Source organism: Strix uralensis, chromosome 5 (genome assembly GCF_047716275.1).
Source record: "Strix uralensis isolate ZFMK-TIS-50842 chromosome 5, bStrUra1, whole genome shotgun sequence".
NCBI lineage: Eukaryota > Metazoa > Chordata > Aves > Strigiformes > Strigidae > Strix > Strix uralensis.
In genome coordinates, this window is record NC_133976.1 from 16,320,254 (window position 1) to 16,333,859 (window position 13,606).

Below are 13,606 nucleotides of genomic sequence, written 5' to 3' on the forward strand. Positions count from 1 at the left end.
ATTTTTTTTCAAGGAACAGTTTTCTGAAGCCACTTCGGCCCACAAGAAAGAGAGCCGGGGGAACTAAAAATGGGTATTTTTGATCCAGATAGAGCATTTTCCCACAAATTAATGTTGTAAAAACAGTGTAAAAGTTTTTTTACCACTTCCAGTGGGGAACGCTGCACAGTTATAAACGTCAGAAGCTGTCACAGGATGGATTTGGTGTTCTGTAGCTTCTGGTCTCATCGGGTCTGCTCGCTTTGTGTGTCTGAGCATGCTTGGAGGAAGGCAGGGGAGGTTAGACTCCACACTGACTTTCTTCTTCCTGTTTCCGTTTTTCTTCCAGCGATTTCTGTTTTCCCCCATGGGTACATCTCCCCTCCAGGCCTGTTTAATTGCCTTGTGTTTACAGAGTTCTTATCCTCACGGCTTGTCGAAAGATATATGGCAACTCTCACAGCCAACAGTGGATTTTAGAAGGAAGTTCTCTTTCAACTTTCTGCTTGTGAATGCAGATTTTTAAAGCAATGAGTGACACAATTTTGGTTTATATGCATTTGGAAATTTCTATCTAAGTGCTTCAGTTTGTCTGTTTCAGGTGCAGTGTACCAGGGCCACACTGAAACCTGCAGGAAATCCTTCGTTACCTCGAGACCCACATGTGAGCAGCTTGGTGAGTTGTGTGCTCCGAGTAAAACAGAGATGCTCGATTTCATTATGGCAAAGTCAATCTAAATACACTCGTCTGATCACAGCCTAGTAACTTATAAAGAAGCCTCATACCTCACAGATGATTATTTTAAAGTGCTAAAATTCAGAAAAAGATAAACCGCAAATTACGTGCATGCCTGCATTCAGGTCTTTGTTAGATTATATCGAAGTTATAATTTGATTCCATCATTTTCACAATAGAAGCTATTATATGGGTAATGCATGTTGCACATTGCCCTGGAGCACAGCTGGTTTGAGTTAGAGGAATATCTCTAAAATCTCATCCCTGCCAGCAATTCCTATCCAAGCCCCCCACAGCATACAAATGCTGCTTTAGCTCTCCTAAACACAGAGTGATAACTATGGAGGGTTTATCTCCGTGGGATCGAAACAACGCTTGCTTTTAGATAAGGATTGTTTTATGGGTGCTGGCTATAGATGTTAAGAGCCCTGTATTCCTGCAGAGCATTCCTCATTTTGCAGATGTGGTCTGGGCTGCATCTGAGCTCTGAAGCAGCGCTGGGCTCCTCACCCCAGCTGAATGTAGTCCATGATGGATGCTCACTCTGGGACAGTCCAGCCAGGAATGACACAACTGGTTTTAACTGAGGAAAAGCCATCTTTAGTCTGTTCAGTGTCCTGCAGGAGTATGTATACCAAGGGTGGGATTTTGAAACTGAGGCGTAGTTCCCTTTAGTCTATTTAAAACCATAGTCCTTCTGCAGCACTTGCTTAGCCCCAGTCTCCTTCTTTATATTAAAAAAAAAAGAAATTATGAACTAAAATTTAGGACAATTCCTGTGTTTATGGTTGTAAGAAACTGCTGAGTGAACCCTGACATGTGAAGTGCTGCATGTGGGAGAAGAGCTGGAGAAACTGGTTTTCAACATTTGTGGCCCTTTAGACTCACTGCTTAAACCTAAGAGCGGGAGTTATTCTCCAGCTGTTGGCTGCATTAACTAAAAATGTGGGAAACCCCTTATAAGCATAAGAAAAGTAGGCATTGCAGGAGGGGCATTGCCAAAGAAATGATGTTGGAGTTGATTTCGGCATTAAGCATCTGTGCACTGCCATCCAGTGGGCACTGGGGAATTGGCTCCCTGTAGCCCACCCCTAACAGCCCAGCTCTGCAGGGAAGTACTGCCCATTGCTGTGCATTTTCAGTGAGCAGAGGGGGACCCCCACATGGTCAGGGGTTCCTAGTGCTCCCCTTGCTCAGTCTCGGTGAAGAGATGGGGATGGAGGAGCGACAGTACCCTGGGGACACCGCCGGCTGTCAGCAGGGATGGCTACTGAAGCCCACAGCCCTTCATCTGCAGCACCCCATCCCAGCCTGTGCAGCCCCATGCAGGGTTGTGGCACAGCCAGAGGTTATTGAAGGGTTCAGTAGAAGACACAGGGTGTTGGGAGTCTGTCTTTGAGGCAGTTACCTGCAGCTCTCTGAGCAATCCTCCTTTTGCATTTCCAACCCCTTACAGCGAGAAGCCCTAGGCACAGGAGTGTATTATAGAGCTCCCTCAAAGACTACGTCTTGATTACTTAATCAGCTGGTTTATTAAAAGGTATTTCCTGTTTCCATATAAACTCAACTGGACAAAAAAACAAGAGAAAATTACATCATTTGCTGTGCCAAAGTACTGTTGGCACCTTCTGTATTTACAGAGGACAGCTCTCCATGCCGGGAAGCTCAGGAGGTGGTAAGCAACAGAGACTTCAGTTACATTTTACCTGATGGTCTGTTCAGACCCTAACTTTTACATGTTCCATACTTGCTTTCCTGCTCCGTGATTTCATTTTTAATGGCTATCACTTGTTCCTCCAGTTGTCTCAGTTGCTCTGCCTTGTCTTGTTTGGTTTGATTCAGGTCCTGAAGCTTCTTCTCCAAATCTGGAAGGGTAGAGACATGCAGTGATGCTCATATTTGTTGTGTAAGTAAAATCCAGGGATTAACAGCATTTCTTTTCCCAGCAGTTTTAGAGGCAATAAGCCCATTTCAAATGGGGAATGTTATATATGCAACTGGAGGGAAAAGTCTGGCTTCCAGATAGCAAGAGAAATGTGACAGCCTTAAAGAAATTAATTTCTCAGCATGTATTTTTGTCCATCAGCTGGGGTGGGGCAGGACACGGATCTCTTAAAGGAGTTGGTTTAAATGGAAACACTCAGAGGAACAGTATGTCCACTGATGTGTGTAAAGCCTAGAACATTCAGGTGCAATGGGCTTAGGTCTCCCTTATTTACAGAAATGTTTTCTGCTGGTCCCTGTGAAGCTACACCAGTGTAAACATACTGCTAATGAATCAAAACCACATTGTTCACTGCCTGTTTCCAAGGCACTTATCATCTGGGCATTTGGAGTGACTGGGATGCTCCTGATGCTTCTCAAGGTATATGCTTGAAATACTTATTCAGATCTTGTCCTGCAGAATTTGCTCCTGGATTGGAGTTTCTGCTTCAGTTTTGCTGATGTTACATGGTATTTTCGGATGTCGAGCCTGGCAGGATCCTAGGCCCAAGGAATCCCGGTGGGAATGCCCAGACCTTCACTATAAGCAGAATTAGGTTCCCTGTGTGCAATTACGTGAGATGTGCCCTTCCTTTTTGGTGACTCTCTAAACCTACCCGAGGGTCTGTGTGAAGACACAGTGGAGAACCGGTGCTGGTATGGCCAGAGCAGCCGCGGTCTCCACTGCCTGTGATCCCTCTGCCTCCTGGCCGTGGCCCCACAGGCCCAGGGCACGTCGGCTTCAGTCTCCACAAGCCAGTATTTGTACCTGGTTTGTTCTGCCATTGCTCAGAGATAATGTCTGAAGGGCAATGAGTATGGACTGGTGGTAAAGATCTACCCTGCAGCTCTATAACAGAAGCCATCACTCAAGTAATATAAGAAAAGACATAGTGCAGAGGAAAGATTTAAGGTCCAAATGCCCAGAGCAAATGAATAAGTCAAGGCTTCCAGCTAAATCTGCAGCCAAGTTTTATGCAGATTTTGCACTTGTCTTATTTTTAAACTGTCTGAATCAAATCACTGCAAGTCCCCGTGTGGACACTTCTTAAACTCTGCTTATAGCAACCAATTTATGTCAGAAAAAGTACATAAGCCAAATCAATTCAACTACTTTTAAAATGTTTGAGTAGCTTCAGGGAGGGATTTTCACCAGCTAAATTGTTTTAAACCCGATTGCAGGTGAACCTAGTCTGATAGTGTCTGTGGGCAAGGACTTCTGTTTAGTTCATGACTGTCACAATTTTCACTGCTCGCTATGGAAGTGAGAACACCACCTGTTATTCTTTTAATTTTTTTTTCAGTCTCTTCAGCCAGTTTTTCTGCTTCTTCTTTCAGCTGCTTCACTTTTTCTAGTGTTACTTTTGGAGGTCCTTGGGCTTTTAGCTTTTCTTGAAGAACGGTGTACTTTCTTTTAATGTCAGCAAATTCCTGTAATAAAGCATCTCATCAGTTTGAAAGCATCTCATAATTAATCTGGTGTACTGAAGGAGATTTTTATACTTTTTTTGAATATCCTCTCTGAACCAAACTTTAAATCTCTCATTTTCTTAAATCTTAAAAAAAAAAAAAATCCATAATGAGTGTACATTGAACAATGCTTTGCAAAACCTGATAGAAATCAATTAAAACTAACTGCCAGAGGAGCAATCTAAAGGGGGAACGAGGATGTAAAGAAAACATGGATCAAGATTTTTAAAGCTTACACTGTTTTTACTTCTTTTGACAGGGCTTTTCTGTAAATTTCATTTTGCCATGAGGCTTAATTCAAATTTAATTATTTATTTGTAGCAACAGGTTTTTTTACATTTTTGGCTGTAGTAATATTTACTGGCTGATCTGTTGCTGTTGAGGCTGCAATTTAGATTTTGACTAGGTTTCTTATAACCTGGAAGCTTGGTCATGCTCCAAGCTTGTGCTGTGGGTGCCTGGTTTTCCTCACAATTTTAGCAAATTTTTAGCTGCGTTCTCAAAAATTGAAGCTACTGAAAAACACTCAGCCAACCAAAACCTCCAAGTAATTCCCACAGCAATTTCTCTGAAGGAGAATGGCACATGATGAATGGCCAGGCTGCTTCCATCACTCACGTATTCTAATATCTGGTTTTGTGATTTGTTCTGTTATGTTTACTGGTGCCCATGGTGACTATGCATCTTATACACAAAATGTCACGGAGTAGCCAGAGAAATGTGTATCTTTTCTTTCATTCAAGCAAACAGAAGTGTTATACACCAGAAGCCTTAAAATAAAAAAGAAATTATTCTTAACCTGTCACATTTTACACTGCATGGCATAAGGAAAATGTTAACAGTTTTGAGAAGAGCAGGATAGCACAATTACACTTCTGAATCAAAAATGCTATGAAACATGGAGGGAATCTTTTTTCCCTTAACACGTCACAAACGCTTACGTTATCAATATTCTCGGCTCGCTTGTGTGCTGTTTCTGCCCCTGCTCTTGCCTTCGTAGCTTGATTCTTGTTCATCAGCATTTTTGACTGCAGTGTGGCAATTTCATTTTCCATCTCAGACTGTTTTGCTGACAAGTCATTTAGTTGGTCATTCGTCTTGTTCACTTGGTTCTCAGCCTAAAACAGAGCAATTGAAGGCTGTGGTTTCTTACGCAACATCCATCCAGCATGTTAATGAGGGAGATTAATGTCAACCGATTAAGAAGAAGAGACCGTTAAACATTATGGAATTGGTGTCATATCTGTACCACATTCTGGATTTATTTAAATTTCCACTAAGGAAACTTCAAGATCAAGTATCTTTTTCTAAAATGTATGTACTGAATAAATTAAGAGATTTACAGCAAGATACCTGTGAGATGTGTGTTCTGATGCCTTGTATCTCTTCATTTAACTTTATGAAGGTGTTTTTGGAGTGTCGTTGGGACTTCACAACATTTTTTAGTTTATTATTAATTTCATCCACACGTGGAAGAGCTTTAGCTGCTTTGCTGAAATGGAAGAATAGAAGTGCATGTAGTATCATGGTGTGGACAGCAGAGCAAGAACATGTTTCAAATGCACCCATGCTCCCATGCAGAAATGTTCCCCCAAGTCCAACAACAACCGTTAAAGTTGTGGTTTGTAAGTTGGCAAAGCAAAACCTCAGTAAGGGACTTGGTGGGGGAGCACACAAGCTGGTGTATTAAAGGTGAATGGATGCTGCAGGCTGTCTGCTGGTGCACTGCTAGTATAGAAGACTCATGGGTTCTCCCTCCTCGATTCTTGTTGGTTCTTTCTCACCCATATTTAAACCTCCCAGTGAATCAGATGTAATGCTCCACTAGGTCCAACGTGGAAGTAAGTAGCTGCTTTGGCCTCTTTGACTCAGCAGGCAGAGGAGCCAAGAGCTGGAGGGAGCTGCCTCCTTGCAGCATGTCGGCTCCCACAGCCCAAGTGGTCGTGGCTCGTTCCTGCTGGAGAGGCCCTGTGGAAATGGCAAGCTGAAATTTGCTGTCATCTGAACTTTCCCTCCAATATTTCTAAGATACTGCCTGGGGTATGGAGCAGTCCTACCATGCACAGTGCAACCCCAGCTGGAGTTGGCACATCAATACGAGAATACCCTACTCACCTGGCATCTTGTGCCTCCACCAGCAGCATCTGAGCTTCCTCCCTTTTTCTGTTTCTTTCATTTGCATTCAGTTTGTACTTCTCACAGTGGTTCATAATGCTCCTGATTTTGCCAAACATGCCTGTGAGCTCTTGTGGAGTCATGGAAAGGTTTATTTGCAGAACGTAATTTGCCACCTTCTCAATGTCTTCTGGAGGCACACTCTCATCTGCAACAGAAATGGAGCTGAGGGTACCCTGTAGCAGCTCTTTCCTCCCAGTGAAATGTAAATGATCATTATGGCTGCCTACCCTTTGAGTTATGTAGGAGAATAAAGCTGACAGGCACAGCAAGGGGGTAAGAGAATTATCTCCAGCATTTTGTAATTTAATATTATGCTTCCAGGTACTGCTGTTAGTGTTGTCAGAACTGGCTAAAATGAGGATTTGAACCCACTTTGAACTGGGTTATTAAAATTCTGATGTAGAACTGAGCCCACAGAAGGTTTTAAATCAGTGCACGGCACAGCTAGATGTGTCAGAGCCCATTTCTTCCTTGGCCTCCAGATCAAAGAGGTGCTGGAGAGACTGGGGTGTGAATGGAGCTTTCCAAGCTGGCTGGTGGGTGTAATCCCTTCCCTGCAGTCGCCACAGGATTGAGAAAGTGGTTCCTTCACTGGTTAATGAGAAAGGATAAGCTACAAAGGGAACTTGGGTCAGACCTAGATAGGATGGAATGTATTTTGACAACTCCCCTTACAAATGAGCCCTTCCTAGTCCTTTGCTAAGAGGCAAGGCGCACAGAGTTAGTCAATGAGGCTTGTGAAGTCTCATCATCACTTCTGTTTTCTGCTCACTCCCTTTTATAGACAAGACCTTGGGTGATAAAACAGTTGAAACATATTAACTGTTTGTGCTAGTGCTTCAAAGTATCTCACCAAGAATTAAATAGAAGACATTTACTGTGCAAACAGTAGTGCATTCCTGAGAGCTATTTTCTACAGAAATATATTCCTCTAAAATTACCATTTACATCAATGTAGAGTACAGCAGATTTAATGTAACTATATGCATCTCCGCTGTTACTGTTCTTAAACTTCAATTTACAAAACAAAAAATTCATGAAAAAATGCTTTTGTAATTGTTAGTAAATGCTGTATGTCTACTAAGAAACATAAAAGAAGAGCCAAAGGTGGAATTTTCAATTGCTATCAAATAAAAATCTGAGAATCTTAAGGACTTAAATGGAGTTTTTCTTTTAATTCAATAAAATAACTTAAATGTTCCTGAACAGAGGAAGTCGTCTGTCTTCTGCCTTCGCTCACATTTGGATGTAGAGGTATGAATGCCAAAGGACTGCCAACATGCAATCCTTAGAAACTTAGGAGATCCATTACATTCAAGAGATTAAAAAAAAATCCTACCACATTTGAACTCCCTTGATGTGCATCTGGTAAAAAACCAGGGTCCATTTCTTACAGCATTTTTCTGCAATCGTGAGGGTGGAAAAAGTTTTAGGGTATATATGGTTGTTTTGTTATTTTTTTATGAGAGCTGTGAAGTTCTACCAGAATCCTTTGATTCCTCGAGTTATATACAGCTTTATGGAGACGATAGAGTGGTATGTGTCCTAATTCCCACGCTCCCTACAGAGAGCCTCTATTTATGGGCCTGGAAGAAGGGGGTGGAATAACAATCTGAGCATGCATTGGACATGCCTGGCCATTATATATTGTAAGAAATTATTTTAGTAGTCCTTCGCTCAGATAAACCAGGAACTAAGGAGATTATTTGCATGCTTCAAATTAAATATAGTAATAAAAGATGACAATCAGAATGTAACATCTATTGGAAAATTAATACAAACTACTGTCACCTGGGAGAAAGAAGCACTAGAAAAAAAGGGATTGCAAAAGATTTCACAGGTCAGGAGATAGACAAGAAATTTCATGTGTATACAGCTAGATCATTTTCTGGCCATCTATTATGCTATAGTATATTGGAATTAAAAATTAGCCAAAAAGAACTTTGCATATTTACCTAATAAGAAGTCTTTCACTTTTTGGATGAACTCCTTGGTGATCTCTCTGTCAACTTCAATTTGATTCTTAGCCCTCTCCAGTTCCCCAGTAAATTGTGAGCCTTCCAACTTGCTGTCTTCTGCCATTTTTCTAATGTTTTCAACCTGGAAATATGATTAGAAATAGCAGTGCCATTTTCTGGAGGTTATCTATCATTGCTTGGCAAGCTGAGCTCTGAGACATAAATAATTTTGATCCAAGCCTCAGCTGGAATCACTTGATGTGGCTTTGAAAAGTAGTAGGAGACCCCTTTGGAGAACTCCAGAAGCTGCTACATCACAGCCTTCATCTGGCCTCAGAAAAAGCCTAAATCAAGCATTTTTTTCTCTCTGCAACCACTGCTAAACCACAGCCCCTTCTGTTTCTGAAAGAAGGTGCTGACTGTTATATCCTATTGCAGTACTGCAGCATGTCAGTAATCAGATTCAGTACAGAAAAGGCACATAATTTCATTTGCCTTTCACATTGGACTTACTATTAATACACTTAAGAGGACACAAATAGGGAAAGTAGAGTTTAAGGCTTGTCTTTAAAAGTTACATTTTGCCATTAAATTAGTATTCTTGATAATTTGACATAGAACTTTAGATTAATCATCGAATTCCAACAGTGTTTTGCTTTGATGGGGGCTATGCTTTGCCCTAAGGAAATGCACAGGTACCACTTCTCTGGGATCTACAGAGGGAAGAGATTCACTGTTTCCCCAAGCAACAAGAAAAATTGTGATGTTTTTACTTCTGAAACATCTCAAAATAGTTCACTCATATTATCACAGAGCTGCCTGAGGCTTGTGAGCACCAAAGGCACTCAGAGAGCCTGGTGCTGACCACTTTGGCAGATGCCTTTTGCTGCTGCCTCTCTGTGTCCTGGGGCCCCAGGCATGTGCCCAGGTTGCTCATTTCTAAAGCCGTTAGCTGTGATGCTGTGATGCAGTGTCATGTGCATTTTAAAAAGAGGAAATGGATGCCCAGGCGCCCTGCAGGGACAGGACAAAGCCACGGCAGAATGACAGAATGACATTTCTGTTGGAAAATGTGTTTTGCCTTTAACTGCAACAGGCATCATCTCTGTTAATAAGAACAAACTGTCTTTACTGGTGTTTTGGGATTTGTCCGTTTTGTTTCCTTGGCACATGTTGCATTGGCCACACTTTGCTCGAGTTATTTTTCACTGCTACTGTGCAGTACAGCTGACTACTCGATACCCTTCTAAACATCACTGGGGGCAGAAAAGCTTTATCTTGAAATTAGTTGCAGAAATTATTTAATGGCAAACATAAAAGTAATATGAAGTTATATAAATACAGCTTAACACTATGCACAGCAGTAATCCCACTGCAATAAGCATGGATCATACTAGGGCTACTGACAAATGGTGCCATTTGGATCTTTCCCAATAAAAATATAGACAATACTAGCCTGATGCCACCAACTTCCATAGGTACAGGGCACCATGACCTGTGAGATCTTGGCAGCTGTGAGGAAGAGGAAGGCGTAGCTAGAGCCACAGTCTCTTGGTGGGACTGGCACCTAATACTCCTGGTACTGAACCATGATAGGTCTATGATGTTGGGACCATCACTAGGTCACTGCTCCTTTTCCAAGGAGCAGGTGAGTTTTTGTAGATTTGTGACTTCCCAGATATCATCCTCTATCCATTTCACTGAACAAATGTAGGTTTGATATACAGCACCTGATATACAGCACCTGATTCTCAGGTTCCTGTGGATGAGTAGTGAAGTTATTTAGCAACACAGCAGTCTCCTCAGCTTTCCTGAAGGCATCAGTGGAGACAGGAAGAGCTCCGCTGCAGTTTGGGCCACCACACTGCCTGAGTCCGTGAGCGTCCCGGCACAAAGCTCCTCCACAGGCTGCTGTGACACAGGGCTGGTCTCCTGGCGCACCACAGATCTGCAGTAAGGAAGATGCTTATGTCAGGACTCCTCTGGGGGCCTGAGATACACTCCTGGGGGAAGGAAGATGTTTGATATCATATGAACATTGAACATAGGATGGGGTTTCCCTGAAGAGATGGTGGTCTGGTCTCTCCAAAGATGGGTGTCACTGCCAGTTACAGATCCCCCTCCCCTGACTTGAAGGACACAACAGCAACCCATGGCTCTGAACATTTGCTGGGCTCCATGTGTTGCAGTAAGACCCTTGCTTCACTCCTCTGTGGCAAAAAGGGTTGAAACTTTCCCCTGGTCATATCCAGCCCCTGGGTCAATGGCTTGTTCTAAAGGATCTAGATCACCTCTCACACCACATGGTACCATGTCTAGCCCTCCATATAGTTTGACACAGATGTTGAGACTAAAGGCCTAGATGGATGATCTCTTCAGATCTGGCAGGGCTGGCTGAAGGTGCTATAAGGTATTCATTTCTGTCCTGCAGAAGGACAGAAATCCCTTCCTCTCCTATGGCTAATGAAAAGGATATGTGAGCACTCCCCATCCACTCCAGAGCAAAGTTGCTCAGCTTAGTTTAAGTTACTGATGGAGGAGGTTGGGGTTAATCTTTCTGAATTTACACCGATGTCCTCTTGAGACTAGAGAGTGCTTAAACAGTTCCTTGTGCTGGGTCTGCCCTGGGAGCAATGGCTTCCAGAAGGGTGGTAGTAATCACAGCTGAGAAGTGCAGCTGTTTCTGACGTGACTGCACGTCTGTGCGAGGGACGTGTCTTTTTCTAGATTTAAAAATGCATGTAAGCACTCTTAAAATAAAACCTACTAACAACATCAAAAAAGAGATTTTTGTTTAGCTCCCATTTAAAATTAACAGTGCCTACCTTTTCACTCAAGTTTTGTATGTTGGGGCTCTTGATCATCTTGAGCTGTTCCAACACGTTGCTTGCTTTCAAGGCCTGATCGCCCAACATAACCAGCATGTGGTTCCTGGTGTACTCTGAGTATTTTACAACAGCAGTTGTCCCACTGGTCTTCTGTTCTGCCAGCAATGACACTTCAGAGTGTTTCCTAATGCTGCTGATGGTCTCTGTAGCAAGAGAAATAGGGTTTAGTACCCACTGTATTTTGGTTGCATTTAATTCAGTATTTGCTTGAGTTCTGGACAAATGGTGAGTGACAGGTAATTCAGTTTGTTGTCACTGGTGTCTGATTTGGGACAGCGGGGAGGGACAGTAGCTGTCATTTCCTCAGTCAAGCTTTTTAATCCTGTACTCATCTGGTTGCCAAACAGGAATTTTTATTGATACTCATAAAATTTGCTAAAATAGATGTAAATACAGTGGATCCTATGTCATTCTTCGGAGTCCAAGGTGTATGAAAAACCAATGGAAGATACAAAAGTATGAAGGGGATCCCATTAATGACACAAACTGATACTGATCTGCATTCATCAGTAGCTCATGCATTGCTGCCGTTGTTGTTTGATAAAGTTCCTTTATGCTGTTTTGAAGTTTAGGCAGGAGAACTGTTTCTGCCAGTTGTAAGACCTATTAAATGATCAGCTTTCTGATTGTTAGTCAGGAAAGCATTTGTCCTGTCTGTTCAGCATAGCACCCAAAAGTTAAATGGTCTGCTGAACTGAGGCCAAAATTTAGATTACAAATGGGAATTTATGAGTTTTCTTTGGCTCTGGAAAATCCAATTTCAGGGTTGATGCATTAAAAAAAAAGCACTTCCATAATAAGCTTGTAGGACAGGCAAAAAATACTTTCCAGCAAGAGTCTTTCTTGTTTGCTTAGGGTAAGCTTTCCCTTAAGCGGACTCAGAAGGGTTGGAGACTATTACATTTTTTGCAGCTTAATAGACTAAGGAAAGGACTCAGGCCTTTTGCAAAACACATAATTTAAAGCTGCTGCTATTGAGGCTTCACAGATCTCCAGAGAACCCAAAGTTGTCCCCAGATCCCCAGGCAGAAGTATGTGCAATGAGCCAAAACTGATGTGTCAGCAGTGAAAAAGCATTAGAGGTCATTGATAAACATCCCTCTTTGTGCTGGTAACCAACTCAGTTACTAGTTGAAGTCAATGACAAGGCACTCATCAAGTCCTGCGTACTTTGAATCAGGCTCTAAAGCCCTCGGCCTTGCTTTGATTGAAGCTGAACAATGTTTAGTTATCGTGTGGAGCCAGGGCTATTTATTTTATCTTGTAACTCTTGGAAACAATGTACAATTTAAAGTTAGCTCCTAGTACAAAATACCTGGCAAGAGGCTGCTGTAACTCCGTATCTGAGCCAGAGACTGTTTTCAGTGCAACAATTCCATTGCAGGAATATTTTACAGTGGTTCAGCACTCCATTAAGTGGCCCAAATGTATTTTTCATACTTGGTTTGTGATGGAGCTGTAGAGTCCAAGTTCCTTTACGTTAAACACAGTGTCTTAGCACAGGCTTGATTTACAGCCTAGGAAGCTGTACTCACTGCATTACCATACCACAGTGGCTGCAAAGCCAGGGGCCAAGGCTGGAAAGCCTTAATTTAATGAGATCTCATAAACAGCAAACTTTCTTTTAAGGACACTTGTGTCTTGTTTTTTCTGATAATTCTAATTCATTGTTAGAGATTGACGTTTCCAGCTCAGCCAGCTGAATGTATGCCTGTGAGGAAGTCTCAAAGTCCTGATCTTCTGCAAAGAGAGGTAGGTAGGAGCCTGTTTCCCATGTGTGTCTAGGGCACAAGTGCCAAATGTTCCCCAGATGGTGTACTTGGCACTGGTGAGGCCATACCTCGATTACTGTGTTCAGTTTTGGGCCCCTCACTACAAAAAGGACATTGAATTACTTGAGAGTGTCCAGAGAAGGGCAACGAAGCTGGTGCAGGGTCTGGAGCACATGTCGTACGAGGAGCGGCTGAGGGAACTGGGGTTGTTTAGTCTGGAGAAGAGGAGGCTGAGGGGAGACCTCATCGCCCTCTACAACTACCTGAAAGGAGGTTGCAGAGAGCTGGGGATGAGTCTCTTTAACCAAGTAATAAGCGACAGAACAAGAGGTAATGGCCTCAAGTTGCGCCAGCGAAGGTTTAGACTGGATATTAGGAAGCATTTATTTATGGAATGGGTAGTTAGGCGTTGGAATGGGCTGCCCAGGGAGGTGGTGGAGTCCCCATCCCTGGAGGTGTTTAAGAGTCACATTGACATAGCCCTTAGGGATAGGGTGTAGTTGGGAACTGCCAGTGTTAGGTTAATGGTTGGACTGGATGATCTTCAAGGTCTTTTCCACCCTAGATGATTCTGTGATTCTGTGATCCTGCTTCAGCCCAGCAAAAAAGAGAGACGACAAAGCAGACAGAGCCATACCTAGG

General features: G+C 42.6%; 1 protein-coding gene across 1 annotated transcript in view; it reads right to left on the bottom strand.

Moving 5' to 3' along the window:
- Nucleotides 1-2,224: 2,224 nt before the first annotated feature.
- Nucleotides 2,225-13,606, bottom strand: part of LAMB4 (laminin subunit beta 4) — a 43,099-nt gene continuing 31,717 nt past the window's right edge. The window contains exons 27-34 of the mRNA XM_074870001.1: nt 11,130-11,335; nt 10,049-10,252; nt 8,302-8,446; nt 6,284-6,491; nt 5,522-5,660; nt 5,110-5,286; nt 3,976-4,129; nt 2,225-2,580 (exon numbers count right to left, since the gene is read on the bottom strand). Of these exons, the coding sequence (XP_074726102.1) occupies nt 2,441-2,580; nt 3,976-4,129; nt 5,110-5,286; nt 5,522-5,660; nt 6,284-6,491; nt 8,302-8,446; nt 10,049-10,252; nt 11,130-11,335 (1,373 nt within the window). The 3' untranslated portion in view covers nt 2,225-2,440. The remainder of the gene's footprint in view (nt 2,581-3,975; nt 4,130-5,109; nt 5,287-5,521; nt 5,661-6,283; nt 6,492-8,301; nt 8,447-10,048; nt 10,253-11,129; nt 11,336-13,606) is intronic.